This window comes from Neovison vison, chromosome 3 (genome assembly GCF_020171115.1).
Source record: "Neovison vison isolate M4711 chromosome 3, ASM_NN_V1, whole genome shotgun sequence".
NCBI classification, from domain to species: Eukaryota; Metazoa; Chordata; class Mammalia; order Carnivora; family Mustelidae; genus Neogale; species Neogale vison.
Window position 1 is genome coordinate 233997398 of NC_058093.1, and position 15288 is coordinate 234012685.

General features: G+C 43.9%; 1 protein-coding gene across 1 annotated transcript; it reads left to right on the forward strand.

Moving 5' to 3' along the window:
• Positions 1-19: 19 nt before the first annotated feature.
• GPN3 (GPN-loop GTPase 3) lies at positions 20-14297 on the forward strand. Its single transcript, XM_044244292.1, has 8 exons — positions 20-293; positions 2934-3042; positions 9465-9632; positions 10905-11029; positions 12126-12241; positions 12374-12470; positions 12984-13112; positions 13857-14297. Exons 1-8 carry the CDS (start codon positions 246-248, stop codon positions 13917-13919), a joined length of 855 nt encoding a protein of 284 aa, XP_044100227.1. The 5' UTR covers positions 20-245; the 3' UTR covers positions 13920-14297.
• The last annotated feature ends 991 nt before the right edge of the window (positions 14298-15288 follow it).

Consider the following 15288-nt stretch of genomic DNA (forward strand, 5'->3'; position numbering starts at 1 on the left):
CTAGTCCTCTGCCCCCGCGCAGAGGGCGCAGGGTTTCCTGAGAAGGCGTTTCACACGAGATTTGACCTGCGGGACGCTCCGTAGTTAGAGACGTGCTAGAACAGAAGGCACAAAGAGACTTTGGATTGCGATTGGTTCGCACGTGGGGTTCCCGGAACTCAGTGAGCGCCGCGCGAAGGCTGAAGGGAGCGGTGTGGTCCGCTTCTGTTGTGAGGCGGGCGGCACCGACCACCGGGACCGCAGACATGCCTCGGTATGCGCAGCTGGTCATGGGCCCGGCCGGCAGCGGGAAGGTGAGGATTTGGTCGGAGAAGAGAAAAGTCGGAGAGCTCGTGGGAGGCAGGGAGGGGATCCTGGGATCAAGCAGGGACATTCTGATCCCGACCGAGGGACCGATGCGTGCTCTGGGGACCCTTGGGCTTTTGGCTTGGCTTCTGCAGTCTGGGCTTTAGTGCTCGTCGTTGGGGTATTGAAAGGGGAGTAACGGTGGTGCTAACGTTTATATTCTACTTATGCACCAGATACTGCTTTTAAACTCCTAATTCATTTCCAGAACAACGCTGTGAGAGAACTCCTGTTATTCCCATTTTTACGGATGGGAATTTTACAGAAAATGAGATACAGAAAGGTTAAGTTCTTTTCCCAGATCCCAGAACTACTAAGTGACGGCTGGAATTTGCATCCAGTTTTGTGTAATTCCAGAATCCGTCCTTGCCCCCTCATAGAAAGTTCAAGTGAGGTCTCATTAAATCACTGTTTCTCAGAGCTTGACACATAGACTTCTGATATATAGAGACGATTTTAGGAGGTACATGGGCCTAACATTAATGAACATTGAATCATATATTGAGAAAATTACTCCCTTTTCAATCCTCTTTCAGTTTGCATTGAAGTGAAATTGTCAGTTTGATGCTTGTATACCTTTAATACTTCTTTAGTCAAGTCTCTTCAGAGATAAGATTTTAGAGCTTTTGACCTTTTTATTTAGCCAGAACAGAAAGAGCTTTAAGGGATTTTTATGGTTACCTTCATGTTATAACTGGTATTCTATTTACAATAGAGGTGTGATTTTTTTCGTGTGAACAAGTATGAGTAGAGTAATATGAGAGACATTCAAATATAGAAATTGGTGAAGGTGTTAGTTAAATAACAGAAGTGTAAGAAGCACTGGAGTCTGTGGAGGTGTTGTTTGGCTTCAGTCTTTTATTTTTTTTTTATTTATTCATTTGACAGAGAGAGATATCACAAGTAGGCACAGAGAGAGAGAGGAGGAAGTAGGCTCCCTGCTGAGCAGACAGCCCGATGCGGGGCTCAATCCCAAGACCCTGGGACCATGACCTGAGCTGAAGGCAGAGGCTTTAACCCACTGAGCCACCCAGGCGCCCCTGGCTTCAGTCTTGAACACATTGTTCTAAGGCTTGACCTATTCTGAGTGTAGGAGATCCACATATGACTGTAATGTAGCCCTTGCCTACCCAAAGTCTATAGTCTACTTGGGAAGATTGATAGATGCCTTGCCAATTAAAACATAGTGTGAGGGGCCCCTGGGTGGTTCAGGGGGTTAAAGCCTTTGCCATCTCGGGTCATGATCCCAGGGTCCTCGCATCGAGCTCCGCATCGGGCTCTCTGCTCAGCGGGGAGCCTGCTTCCCTTCTTCTCTCTCTACCTGCCTCTCTGCCTACTTGTGATCTCTGTCAAATAAATATTATCTTTAAAAAAAATAAATAAAACGTAGTGTGATTGCATGGAGAGGGCCTCCTTTTCGGCAGAGAGAATAGTATGTCACAAAGGTCACTGAGCATGATAGAAGTTATTTTCTATATTCCAGATGAATTTTCAGACTGATTGTGTTAGACAAGTACTTTCCTACAGATTTTTGATGCCTACTTTTAGAAGTACCACTGACGTGTTCTCTGTGCTAGTCACTGTTCTGGACCCTAGGGATCGTATAGTGAACAAAACACACACACGCACACAAATCTCTGCTCTGGTAGAGTTTATATCCAAATATATTAAGTGAATTAGAAATAATTATCAAGCATTTTTTATGTACCAGGTACCATGCTGGTCCTAGGCTTATAAAACTGAGTAAAAGACAGCCCTGCCTTTAAACAGAAAGTGGGAAAAACAGACAAGTAGCCTAGAAATTTTAACATAGTATGTTAAGGACTAAATGAGGGATAAGGAATTCGCTAAACCAAAAGTTGCAAACTGATAGCCCACCTCTAAACTATTTATTGACCTCAGTGTGCTCTCATTTGGAAATACTTCCCCTTGCTTGGCAAGCACATTCACATCTCTTGGCTTAAACATACACCCCTCTCTCTGCCCCCCGCTGAAACATCCCTGACTATCCTACTTAGAGCTTTGTTTGGACTGTAATCATCTTGGTGGAGACATTGTGTGTTAGGTGCTGCATGGTATTATCAGAAGTCTTCCATTTAAATTCCACGTGTTGCATGTTAGAGCAGCAAGGAACCTAAGTGGTCGTGGAGGCCATCCCAGTTAGAGACAAGAAAAGTGTGGGGGCCGGGAGGGTGGGGTGCAGCACCTGGCTGGTTCATTTGGTGGATCCCACAACTGATCCTTGATCTTGGGGTTAAGTGTGAGCCCTACGTTGGGTGTAGAGATTACTTAAAAATAAAATCTTTTTAAAGGAAAAGAAAGAAGAGGAAACTGAGGGGCAAAGGAGAGAAGCACTTTGGCTAAAGTTACCCGTGAGTCCCAGCCACGTCGGGATCTGCAGCCCAGTTAGGTGTCCCGACTCCCAGCCTGGTACCTTTCCTGTTTTCAGTTGGCTTCTTGATCAGTGAAGGCATAGTTTTGACCTTTGTGGACACTGACCAAGGGATATAGGGTGTCCCTTTGGGGATGCAGGGGGTAGCAGTACACTGCCTGTCGCTTTGACCCCCTCGTGCCTTGTGACGTTACAGAGCACCTACTGTGCCACCATGGTCCAGCACTGTGAAGCCCTCAATCGGTCCGTGCAAGTTGTGAACCTAGATCCTGCAGCAGAACACTTCAACTACTCCGTGATGGCTGGTGAGTCCTGAGCAGAGCCTCCACACTCCTTCAGGAGAAATAAGGGGGTGGAGAGGCCATGAGTGCTGGCTGCTTGGCACAGAAGCTGAAAACTTAATTATTATAGTCTGCTGCCCTATTCCATGGTGAACAGTATGAGGCCGAATGTCATTTGGTGACATCCACTCATGATGACATGTGCAACAGTATCCTTTCTTGGTCTTTAGATTAGGAATTAAGTGAGTAGAGTCCTCCCTCCTCTCTCATCACACTTCCCTTCTGTCCCCTTCCATGCTTAGTCCTGCTGTGGAGAATCAGGTTTACTGCAAATCGTAGTATAAGTGAGCAGCTTAACTGTTTCAAGTTTTTAAAAATTCTTTTAGGTGGACCTCCTGTTCTTTCTCTCTAAAAAAAGAAAAAGAAGGGCACCTGGGTGGCTCAGTGGGTTAAAGCCTCTGCCTTCGGCTCAGGTCACGATCTCAGGGTCCTGGGATCAAGCCCCGCTTCAGGCTCTCTGCTCCGTGGGGGAGCCTGCTTCCTCCCTCTCTGTCTCTGCCTGCCTCTCTCTGTCTACTTGTGATCTCTCTGTCAAATAAATAAATAAGTAATCTTTAAAAAAAATAAAAATAAAAATTCTTTAAAAAGAATTTTATTTACTTAATTTTTTTTTAGTGGGGCAGAGGGAGAGGGAGAGAGAGAATCTTAAGCAGGGTCCACGCCCAGTGCAGAGCCCAACTTGGGGCTTGATCTCACAATTGTGAGATCATGTCCTGAGCCAAAAATCAAGAGTTGGACACTTAGCTGACTGAGCCACCCAAGCGCCCCTCAAATAAAATTCTTTTAATTTATTCATTCAGATGTCTTTTGAACACGTATTTTTGCCAGACACCAGGGTTCTAGCAGAGAATAAGGTAGACATTATCCATGAAAACTAGGAGATGAGCAAAGGGATAAACATTACAGATTGTGATAAGGACTGCAAATTGGCCAACAAGAGGGAGTAACTGGGGAAGTTGTTTTAGGAAGGATAGTTGAGAAGAAACTATCTCAACTATCTCTTCTTCTCAAGAAGAGAGATTTGGGCCCAGACCCGAAGATAGTAATGTCCTCGCCAAGCTGGGGAGAGGCCTTCCAAGATGAGGGCACATCAGGTCAATAAGTAGCCTAGAGATAGGAAGGGGTTTGGTATGTTTCAGAAAAAGCAAAGATGTCAATGAGCTGGAGCATCAGGAGTGAAGGAAAGAAGCAGGTCGGTGCTAGTAGGACAGGAGAAGTTTGGGTTCTGTCCTGTTTTGTTAGTCCGTTTGAACTGCCTTAACAAAATACCACCGATGGGGCAGCTTAGAAACAACAGAAATGTATTTCTCATGGTTCTGGAGGTTGGATGCCCAAGACCAGGGCACCAACATAGTCAGGTTCTGGTGAAGGTTCTCTTCCAGGTGGCAGACTGCCAACTCCCCACTGTGTCATCACGTGATGGAAGGGGACAAGGGATCTCTCTGGGGATTTATTAGAGCACTAATCCCATTCATGAGGCACCATCCTCATGACCCAGTTGCCTCCCTAAAGCCCCATCTCCTCTTAGTATCACCTTGGGCATTCGGTTCTCAACATCAAAATTTTGAGGGAACGCAGACATTCAATCTGTAGCATTGAACAGGAGAATGCCATTGGAGGGTTGAAACCAGGGAGAAAATTGACATCTGATTATTTTAAAGATAACCGGCTCTCAGGGCACCTAGGTGGCTCAGTCAGTTAGGTATCTGCCTTTGGCTCAGGTCATGATCCCAGGGTCCTGGGATCAAGTCCCAGATCAGTCTCCTTGCCCAGCGGGGAGCCTGCTTCTCCTTCTCCCTCTGCCTGCCACTCTCCCTACCTGACATTAATAAATAAGTAAAATCTTAAAAAAAGAAAAAAAGAACTACTTAAAAAAAATAAAGCTAACTGGCTCTCCAATGAAAAATGGACTCTAGGGCGTCAAGAGTAGAAGCAGGGACGAGCAGGCTGGCTATTGCACACGTCCGAGAGGCTTGTATTAGTGTGGTCATGGTGGAGATAGAAGCAGATGGATTCAGTATCTACTTTGCAAGTAGAATTAGCAGCATTTTGTGGGAGACTGAACCAGAAGGGTATAAGAAAGGGAGAAAACACCAAGGGTGGCTCTTACTAGACTGTGACTGTCATACTAGGTATCTGACTTGAACTGTGGAAGAGAGTGTGTGATAGCATTTATCAGGAAGGAGGATAAGTCTGTTCAGGTTTGGGGCTATTCTCTTTTCACTTACTAAGCTTGAGACGTCTGATAGATATCTAAAGGGTGATGTCAAGGGGGCGCCTGTGTGGCTCAGTGGGTTAATCAATCCTCTGCCTTCGGCTCAGGTCATGATCTCAGGGTCCTGGGATCGAGCCCCACATCGGGCTCCCTGCTCAACAGGGAGCCTGCTTCCTCCTCTCTCTGCCTGCTTGTAATCTCTCTCTCTGTCAAATAAATAAATAAAATCTTTAAAAAATAAAAATAAAAGGTGATGTCAAGGAACCAGTTGGATACAGTAGTCTGCAACAAGGTCTGGCTTGGAGGTAGAAATATGCGAGTCAGCAGCATACAGACAGGACATAATGCTCGAGGACTGGGTGAGATCATTTTAGGAGGAAATATGCTGAGAGAAGAGAACCCAAAACCAAGCCTTGAAGTTGTCTGATCATCAGAGGTCTGGAGGGGGTGGTGGAGTCTGTAAGATCAGAGGAAAACCAGGAAAATGTAGCATTGCAAAAGCCAGGAGGAGAGACTGAAGAAATGGCTTGTGTGCTTGGTTATGTCAGGCATGGCTGTGAAGTTGTGGAAGATGAGGACGGAGAAGTGGCTGTTAGATGCGGGGGCATGGAGATGGAGGCGACTTTGCCTAGCAGTTTCTGTGGAGTGGTTTGAAGAGTGACCTGAAGGTGATGGCTGCATCTGCGGAGGAGATGGGGAAGTTTCAGTGTGGAAGGAGAACTGGAGGGGGTAGGAGGGTCAAGGGAGGTTGCCTTTTAACACTGGAGATGCTAACCAGAACGGGCTTGGTTTGTGAACAGAAACATCCGGTAGAGCAAGAGAAACTGAAAATGCCAGACAGTAGGAATAACTTCAAGAGTGAGAAAGGAGAGGGAGATCCCAAACAAGTGGGGAGTTTTTCCTTCGCTAGGAGTAGGGTGGGTTTTTTTTTTCCTTCAAAGTTTTATTTTTAAGTAATCTCTATACCCAGCACGGAGCTTGAACTCACAGCCCTGAGATCAAGAGTCGCAGGCACCGCCGACTGAGCCACCAGGTGCCCCAGGAACAGGATGCTTCTTTTGTAACTAAAGGGAAGGCAGGGTGGAAGATACTGTGTGATACTGTAATACTGGTGAGAACACGAGAAATGCACTTTGGTTGGCTTCTGATTTCTGTTAATGACACATGTGCCCTCAGGACATGATTGTGGCTGGAGGTGGGTGCACATGAGGTTGGGGAGGCAGGGGCTAAAAGAAGAGGAGGAGGTATGAAAGAGTCCTCTTCTGTAGGGAAAGGGATTGCTGGGGCGCCTGGGTGGCTCAGTCAGTTAAGCATCCAACTCTTGATTTTTGGGTCAGGTCATGATCTCAGGGCCGGGAAATTGAGCCCCGTGTTGGGCTCCACACCAAGCATAGAGTCTGCTTAAAATTCTCTCTCTCCCTCACTCTCTGCCCCTCAAAAAAAAAAAAAGTTTTGCTTTTCTTTGGGATCATTTGGTCGCACCCAACAGAAAGCACTGAAGCCAGCTTACGTAAAGTGAGGATATTCATTGATTGATTGACTAACTGGTTTTTATTTATTTATTGAAGATTTTATTTATTTATTAATTGACAGAGAGAGTCGCAGGAAGAGAGGGAATACAAACTAGGGGAGAGGGAGAGGGAGAAGCACACTTCCCACCGAGCAGGCAACTCAACGTGGGGCTCCATCCCAGGACCCTGGGATCATGACCTGAGCTGAAGGCAGATGCTTAGTGACTGAGCCACAGAGGCGCCCCAAGGAGGATTTTTTTTTTTTTAGAAGGAATCGGTGGGGGGGCCCTGGATGGCTCAGTTGTTTAGTATCTGCCTTGGGCTCAGGTCATGATCCCAGGGTCCTGAGATCAAGCCCCACATCAGGCTCCCTGCTCTGTGGGAAGCCTTCTTCTCCCTCTCCCATTCCCCACCTCCACCTTGTGTCCTGCTCCCCCTGCTATGTTCCCTCTCCTGCTATGTCTCTCTCTGTCAAATAAATAAATAAATAAAATCTTTTTTAAAAACGAAAATTAAAAAAAAAAAAAAAAAAAGCAACTAACAAACTGAAGGTGGCTTTCGCTCTGTCTCTGCCTTTTTCTCCCTCTTACAGACCAACCTTCTCAGCTTCCGGGGGCCCAGCAAACCTCAGGTTCCCATCACTTTCTGGTCCAGATGTCTTAATGACTGACTTGTGTCCTTGAGTCCTCCTTTTGGAAGATCCAGTTTCATTGTCCCGACTTGAGTCAGAGATTTACCCCAGATAGGGAGAGGAAGTACATAAGAAGGTATTAGCCACCAAATAAAATAAAAAATATAAAATAAAAAAGAAGGTATTAGCCACCTAAATGTGGCTATGAGTAAGGCAGTTCTCTGTGAACAATATTGTAGGTTTGTGCACAAACATTAAAAACCTACAGGAGAGGGGCGCCTGGGTGGCTCAGTGGGTTAAAGCCTCTGCCTTCAGCTCAGGTCATGTTCCCAGGGTCCTGGGATCGGGCCCCACATCGGGCTCTCTGCTCAGCAGGGAGCCTGCTTCCCTTCCTCTCTCTCTCTCTGCCTGCCTCTCTGCCTGCTTGTGATCTCTGTCTGTCAAATAAATAAAATTAAAAAAAAAAAAAAACCTACAGGAGAACGTTGTAAATACAGATTTCCAAAATTAGTAGTAGAAGAGAACTATGCATATACCTGAATCTTTAAGCCCCTGCTGTAGGTGATTAAGCTACGTTATCTCATAGAGCCTTCATCCTTCAGCCCCAGGATATATGATTTGTCCCTCATTTTATAAATAAAGTGAGGTTTGAAGAAGTTAAGTAGCTTCCCTGAGGTCGTGTTAAGAAACAGCAATTGGGGGAATGCCTGGGTGGCTCAGTCGGTTAAAGCCTCTGCCTTCAGCTCAGGTCATGATCCCAGGGTCCTAGGATTGAGTCCCACGTCTGGCTTCTTGCTCAGCAGGGAGTCCACTTCTCTTTCTGCCTCTCGCTCTTTTGCTCCCCTACTTTGTGCTTCTCTCTGACAAATAAAATCTTAAAAAAAAACAAAAAAAAACAGCTATTGGTTTTCTTGGTTTGGGTTTTTTTTTTTTAATTTTTTATTTTTTTATTTATTTGACAGACAGAGATCACAAGTAGGCAGAAAGAGAGAGGAGGAAGCAGGCTCCCTGCCGAGCAGAGAGAGAACCCGATGCGGGGCTTGATCCCAGGACTCTGGGATCATGACCTGAGTTGAAGGCAGAGGCTTTAGCCCACTGAGCCACCCACGCACCCCTGGTTTTGTTTTAATCATTTTAGAATAGGTAGTATATATTGTTGTGGTTTAAAATGCAAAAGGTACAGAAGAGTAAGTATACAGTAAAATGTCTCCCTCCCAGGTCTGTGTCCCAGTAATTGGCTCTCCTCCCTGCAGGCACCCAGTGTTGCCAGTTTCTAGGGTGTCTTTCCATAGAGAATCTATGGATATAAAATCAGATAGATGTATTATTATATACATGTAGCAGATCTTTGTCTTTTTGTTGTTGTTGCTCTTGTTAATACAAGTGATGGCATGCTTTTTTTAAGATTTTTATTTATTTATTTGACAGAGAGAGAGATCACAAATAGAGAGGCAGGCAGAGAGAGAGAGGAAAGCAAGCTCCCCACTGAGCAGGGAGCCCGATGCAGGGCTCGATGCCAGGACCCTGGATTATGACCGGAGCTAAAGGCAGAGGCTTTCACCCACTGAGCCACCCAGGCATCCCATCACATCCATATTTAAAGAGCTTCTTGGCGGGGCACCTGGGTGGCTCAGTGGGTTAAGCCGCTGCCTTCGGCTCGGGTCATGATCTCGGGGTCCTGGGATCGAGTCCCGCATTGGGCTCTCTGCTCAGCAGGGAGCCTGCTTCCCTTCCTCTCTCTTTGCCTGCCTCTCTACCTACTTGTGATCTCTCTCTATCAAATAAATAAGTAAAATCTTTTAAAACAAAATAAATAAAGAGCTTCTCCTTTTAATGGTTACATAGGAGTCCATTGTCTGGGTGTACAGTAATTAAATTGGTTCCCACAAACACTACTACAGTGAATAATCATAAACAGATATAGTTTTTATACATGTGAGTTTTTATATAATTATTAACTACCACTAACAAGGGAAACAATTTTTGAATGGATATTCTTATATTCTGGTTCCCTGTCTATCTTTTGCAGACATCCGGGAACTGATTGAGGTAGATGACGTCATGGAGGATGACTCTCTGCGATTTGGTCCCAACGGAGGATTGGTATTTTGCATGGAGTACTTTGCCAATAATTTTGACTGGCTAGAGAGTTGTCTTGGCCACGTGGAGGATGACTATATCCTTTTTGACTGTCCAGGTAAGTCAGCAATTTGAATGTGCCATGTTCCTTGAAGTTGTGCTAATTCTGTCCCGAGTGAGAGAAAGTGGACTGAGCCTTCCTAGCTCTTAACTACACTGCAGTGAAATGCAAAGCTCTTATTTACTGGCTCTCACTCGTTCACTGAGTTTACTGAGTGCTCAGTTTATATGCTGGGAATACCACAGACACCCAGACAGCCATGGTCTTTGCCGTCGCAGAGCTCACAGTCAAGTGGGAGTGCTAGACACAATGAACAAAATCACCCAGATTATCACTTAATATTAATTTATGACAGGTGCTCCCCAGGAGTAGGAAGAGCATCACATAGCAACAAGGTTAGGAGGCTTCTGATCACATGGCCTGTAAGCTGGGCTGTGGGGTGAAGGTGAAGGAGTCCATGGTCCAGGCAGAGGCACAATGTGCCAGAAACCTTGACGCAGGAAGGAGTAAGGCGGGTTTAGGGCCCCAAGAAGGCCAGTGTGGCCCGAGTGCTGGAAACCCAGGGAAATGTCATGCGGTGAGGCTTGCAGGGGACAGATAATCACACACAAAACTTCTTTTTTTTTTTAAGATTTTATTTATTTGACAGACAGAGATCACAAGTAGGCAGAGAGGCAGGCAGAGAGAGAAGGGGAAGCAGGCTCCCTGCTAAGCAGAGAGCCCGATGCGGGGCTCGATCCCAGGACCCTGAGATCATGACCTGAGCCGAGGGCAGAGGCTTTAACCCACTGAGCCACCCAGGCACCCCCACAACACACACAACTTCTTAAGCCAGCTTGTGGGTTTTAGACTTGAGGCTGACGTAGCTGTGATCATTTGTGGCCCTCACTTTATTTTCCCTCACTTAGTATTTCACTTTACCTTATTTTTTATTTTTAGAGAGAAAGTGTATGTGTGTACAAGGGTTGGGGGAGGTAGAGGGAGAGAGAAAGAGAATGTTCAGCAGGCTCCATTGGAGCCCAACGTGGGTCTCGATCTCACAACCCTCAGCCACAATGAAGAGTCGGACACTTAATGGACTGAACCACCCGGTGTCCCCCCTTTGTTTTAGAGAGAGAGAGAATATTTTCCCTTGGTTTTAGTTGAACCCATAGAAAAGCACATACATCCTAAGCATGCAGCTTGATGAATATTCCCAAAAAACGCAACACCTTTGTAGCACTCTCTTTTGGTTCCCTTTTTTAACCATCTTATAGGAAAATTCTTTTCGTGCAGTTTGATGACTACCTATTTCCTGTTTGTATCAGTCTTGTCATGTTCTTCATGTAGGTCAGATTGAGTTGTATACACACCTGCCCGTGATGAAACAGCTGGTCCAGCAGCTGGAACAATGGGAGTTCCGGGTCTGTGGAGTTTTTCTCGTTGATTCTCAGTTCATGGTGGAGTCATTCAAGGTTTGAAGATCAGTCTTACTGATTTTTTTCAAAATATTTTATTTATTTATTTGACAGAGAGCACAAGCAGGCAGAGAGGCAGGCAGAGAGAGAGAGGAGGAAGCAGGCTCCCTGCTGAGCAGAGAGCCCAATGCGGGGCTCGATCCCAGGACCCTGAGATCATGACCTGAGCCGAGGGCAGAGGCTTTAACCCACTGAGCCACCCGGGCGCCCCAGTCTTACTGATTTTTTTTTGTCCTTACTGATTTTTTTAGTCCTCCTTTAAGGACTCTGTGATCGCAGCACTCTGGACATCTCAGAAACTATATTCCAGAATAATTTAGTATCCTTTATTATTCAGTTATTGTAATGACACATTTTTAACTCAAGATGATGTTATGATATCATATAGATTTGGGGAAACTACTTACCAAGAAAAATGAGGCAGATGCATATTTTATAAGTATTTTTAATTCTCTGAGAGCCTTTTGTCTAGTTTATGAACTCTATTTCCCATTAATCGCCCTTAAGGAATATTCAGTGGAAAAGAGGTTAAGATACCGTCTAAATTGAGATTTGTGATCACTGTAAAATTTTTTATTTTAGAGTGAAGGGAGAAGCAGAGGGAAAAGGAGAGAAAGAATCTTAAGCCAGCCCCATGCCCAGCCCGGAGCCCAATGTGGGGTTCCATCCCACAGCCCTGAGATCATGACTTTAGTTGAAATCAAGAGTTGGGCACTTAAACAACTAAACTACCCAGGCATTCCCCCTACCCTACCCCTGCTTAAAATATTTTATTTTTTAGTAATCTCTATATCTAACATGGGGCTCGAACTTACAACCCAGAGATCAAGAGTCATTTGCTCCGCCAACCAAGCCAGTCTGGTGCCCCATGATTACTGTAAATTAAATCTACCTCTTCCCTCCTTATTCAGTAACTACCTTTGGAAGCCAAGGGTCAGCCATCTGATTAGTAGACTGTCTTTTCTTTAGGATGAGCATTTCTTTTACTTAGGCCAGTTTTGTTTCTGTGAGGAGCAAAAGCCTCTCTTTTATGTGGAGACCAGCGAATTTTCTTCACAACAGTTCCTCTTCCCTTTTCTCTTCCCTCCTTCAGTTTATTTCTGGCATTTTGGCAGCACTGAGTGCTATGATCTCTCTAGAAATTCCACAAGTTAACATCATGACAAAAATGGATCTGCTGAGCAAGAAAGCTAAAAAGGAAATTGAAAAGTGAGTTCACGTCTTCCATTATCATCAAATCTTAATTGCAGAGATGTGATTATCTATTATCTATTAGTCACAAATCTAGTTTCCTGATTTATTCTTTCTTTTATTCATCAGTTTTCTTTCTCACTTTCAAAGGTTTCTAGACCCAGACATGTATTCTTTATTAGATGATTCCGCAAGTGGCTTACGAAGCAAAAAATTCAAAAAGTTGACTAAAGCTATATGTGGACTGGTAAGTTTTTCAAGTTTTTTTTAAATGGCCTGGTCAGCTGTTTACCCATAGCCAGGCAGTGGCGACCGTTATGGAAAGCACAGTCCAATCCTGTTTCTTTGCAGAGGGGAGGAAAGTGGGGCCAGGCTGTAGACTGGCCGGTCAGTAGTTTAATTTAGAAGTAGTTATTATTGGTAGCTGATAAGTTAACTGACATGTCTATTATTCCAGACCATTTGGGGAGTTCAGAACTGTCTGTACCCTTTTGAAACTTCCGATGGTTGTTGAATTCAGATAAATATCTATGAAAGAGTAGGTGTCTAGTTAAGTAATAAGTTAATGAGTGTACTGGGAGGTTAGAGGTCAGGAAAATCAATGATGACTTGCTTTTGTTCCCTCTCCCACCTCCCTCCTCCTTCCACACACAAATGTTTTTAATCAGAAGTATAAATGGTTATAAACTAAAATGTAACTTGAAAATTAAGTATTTTGTACAGCTTCAGAATGACCCTTTATGAAATTCCCAACGTACAGATTGATGACTACAGCATGGTTCGATTTTTGCCTTACGATCAGTCGGATGAAGAAAGCATGAACATTGTGTTACAGCATATTGATTTTGCCATTCAGTATGGAGAAGACTTAGAATTCAAAGAACCAAAGGTAATTTTTAATCATTGACTTTTGGTAACCGTGTTTACCAGCACTCAGTGGCCTCCTGTGTAATCCCAGCAACTCCTCAGCTTTTGTCTTAGCAGCAGTAGTAACCTGGGCATGTTGAGGGGGGGTCTGAAATTGACATCTGTCCTCAACAAACAGTATCAGTTTTACTCTACCTGTTATTGAGGCACTGTTACCCAGTTTCTTTGTCCTCAGGGCTTGGGGGTAGGTGCAGAGAGTAGATGAAAGCCCATTGAACTTGGGCCGCCCTCACATTTGTCAGCGCGAAGCCTGATGGTGATTGTTATACGCCACTATCTCAAGCAAATTAGCCGAGAGCAAGTGTAAACTCAAGTTAAAATGCTTCCAATGAGGGGCGCCTGGGTGGCTCAGTGGGTTAAAGCCTCTGCCTTCGGCTCAGGTCATGACCTCAGGGTCATGGGATCGAGCCCCGCATCGGGCTCTCTGCTAAGCGGGGAGCCTGCTTCCTCCTCTCTCTCTGCCTTCTTTTGATCTCTGTCAAATAAATAAAATCTTTAAAAAAAAAATGCTTCCAACGAGATATAAGTAATTTACCACGAAGCTGGAAAGATTCTATCAGTCATGCCTTTTGCCTCTGTAAGAGACATCTACATTGCAGCTGGACATTATCTCCTGGAAGAGCATTACCTGAAAAATAGGTCAGCACGTCCTCGGTTTAACTTAGGGGAAATGAATATTTTCTGTTTTGTGTTTCCTTTGTGTCAGGAACATGAAGATGACTCTTCTGCTATGTTTGATGAGTATTTTCAAGGACGCCAGAATGAGTGAAAAATTTATGAGTAACTATATATGTGAAGCACCTGCGACTGAATCAGCAAGACATTCTTCTCTTCAGAGGATGCAATACCAGAAAGCTACTTATTTCAATGAAAAAAGTAATACTTGGCTCTTTCTCAGCAGCATGCCTGAATCAAATTCTAGTTATTCGGAAATAGCTGGTGTTTTAAGTGGAATCTTTTAATATTATTTTAACAGCATCAATTTAGATTTTAAATGTTGAAATTGACATGAATGCACATAGACTTGTATATAATATAAATGAGCATTTGTGATACAGTTAGGACCCAGTCTACCTTTACTTTTACTATTTGATTTTTATTGTTTTTGAAGGTTTTTTTTGGAGAGGCAGGAATTACTATAACAAAATACACACATCTGTGTCCCAAGGGAAAAATCTGGAAGGATATAGTTAAGACCATTGCTTATCTGTAGGTCTGAGTTTTCCTACATTGAAAATGTATAGTTTATGTAATTAAAAAATGAAAAGTAAATGTTTTAAAATATATATATGTATATAAATAAAAGAAATAGAAAGATAGCGCTAACCTTTCACTAAACTTCTGTTTTCCAGTCAGAATTTGAAACACTCAGCCTGGGCAAGTTTTTGAATGAATAAATTTGTCCTAGTTTCGGGGCGCCTGGGTGGCTCAGTGGGTTAAGCCGCTGCCTTCTGCTCAGGTCATGATCTCAGGGTCCTGGGATCGAGTCCCGCATCGGGCTCTCTGCTCAGCAAGGAGCCTGCTTCCTCCTCTCTCTCTCTGCCTGCCTCTCTGCCTACTTGTAATCTCTCTCTGTCAAATAAATAAATAAAATCTTTAAAAAAAAAAAAATTTGTCCTAGTTTCAAAACATAGTTCATGATTTCTTTAAAAATGCAGTTTGTAGTCACTGAGCATTTAAAAATTTATACTTTCCTGGAATAATAAGAGATACAAAAATGCAAAAGACATTTTTTTCTTTTAAATATGTACATTGGTTGAAGTGTTTTGTTTTCAGTGTCTTTAAGTTCAGTAGCGTTGGGTGTGAAAGCATGGAAAGTCAACATATATTTCTCTAGCATGCCATGGCCAGGCCCTACTAAAGCAAAATAGAATCTAACTTACTGAGTTCTGCCAGACCTTATGCTAAGAAACATTTTACATAATCTCTTCCATTTAATAATGGGACCAAGTTTCATTGGCTATTTGGCCCTGGATGGTCCAGCTAATACAAATTAAGCCCTTAAAAAACCCCACAACTGAGCTTAAATTTTTAATCATTCTTGGACTAGATAGCAGGAGTACACCTATAGTGTCACTGATCCATTTTAACTAAAGATGTGCCAAGTGTGAGGAACCATAGCTATCAGTGGTATCTTG

Bases quoted from the DNA above. Each gene is read 5' to 3' on its own strand.
- GPN3 (XM_044244292.1), top strand. From the start codon at position 246: ATGCCTCGGTATGCGCAGCTGGTCATGGGCCCGGCCGGCAGCGGGAAG. The intron at 12,471-12,983 runs GTAAGTTTTTCA...CCCAACGTACAG, and splicing joins CTAAAGCTATATGTGGACTG to ATTGATGACTACAGCATGGT. The intron at 13,113-13,856 runs GTAATTTTTAAT...CCTTTGTGTCAG, and splicing joins TAGAATTCAAAGAACCAAAG to GAACATGAAGATGACTCTTC.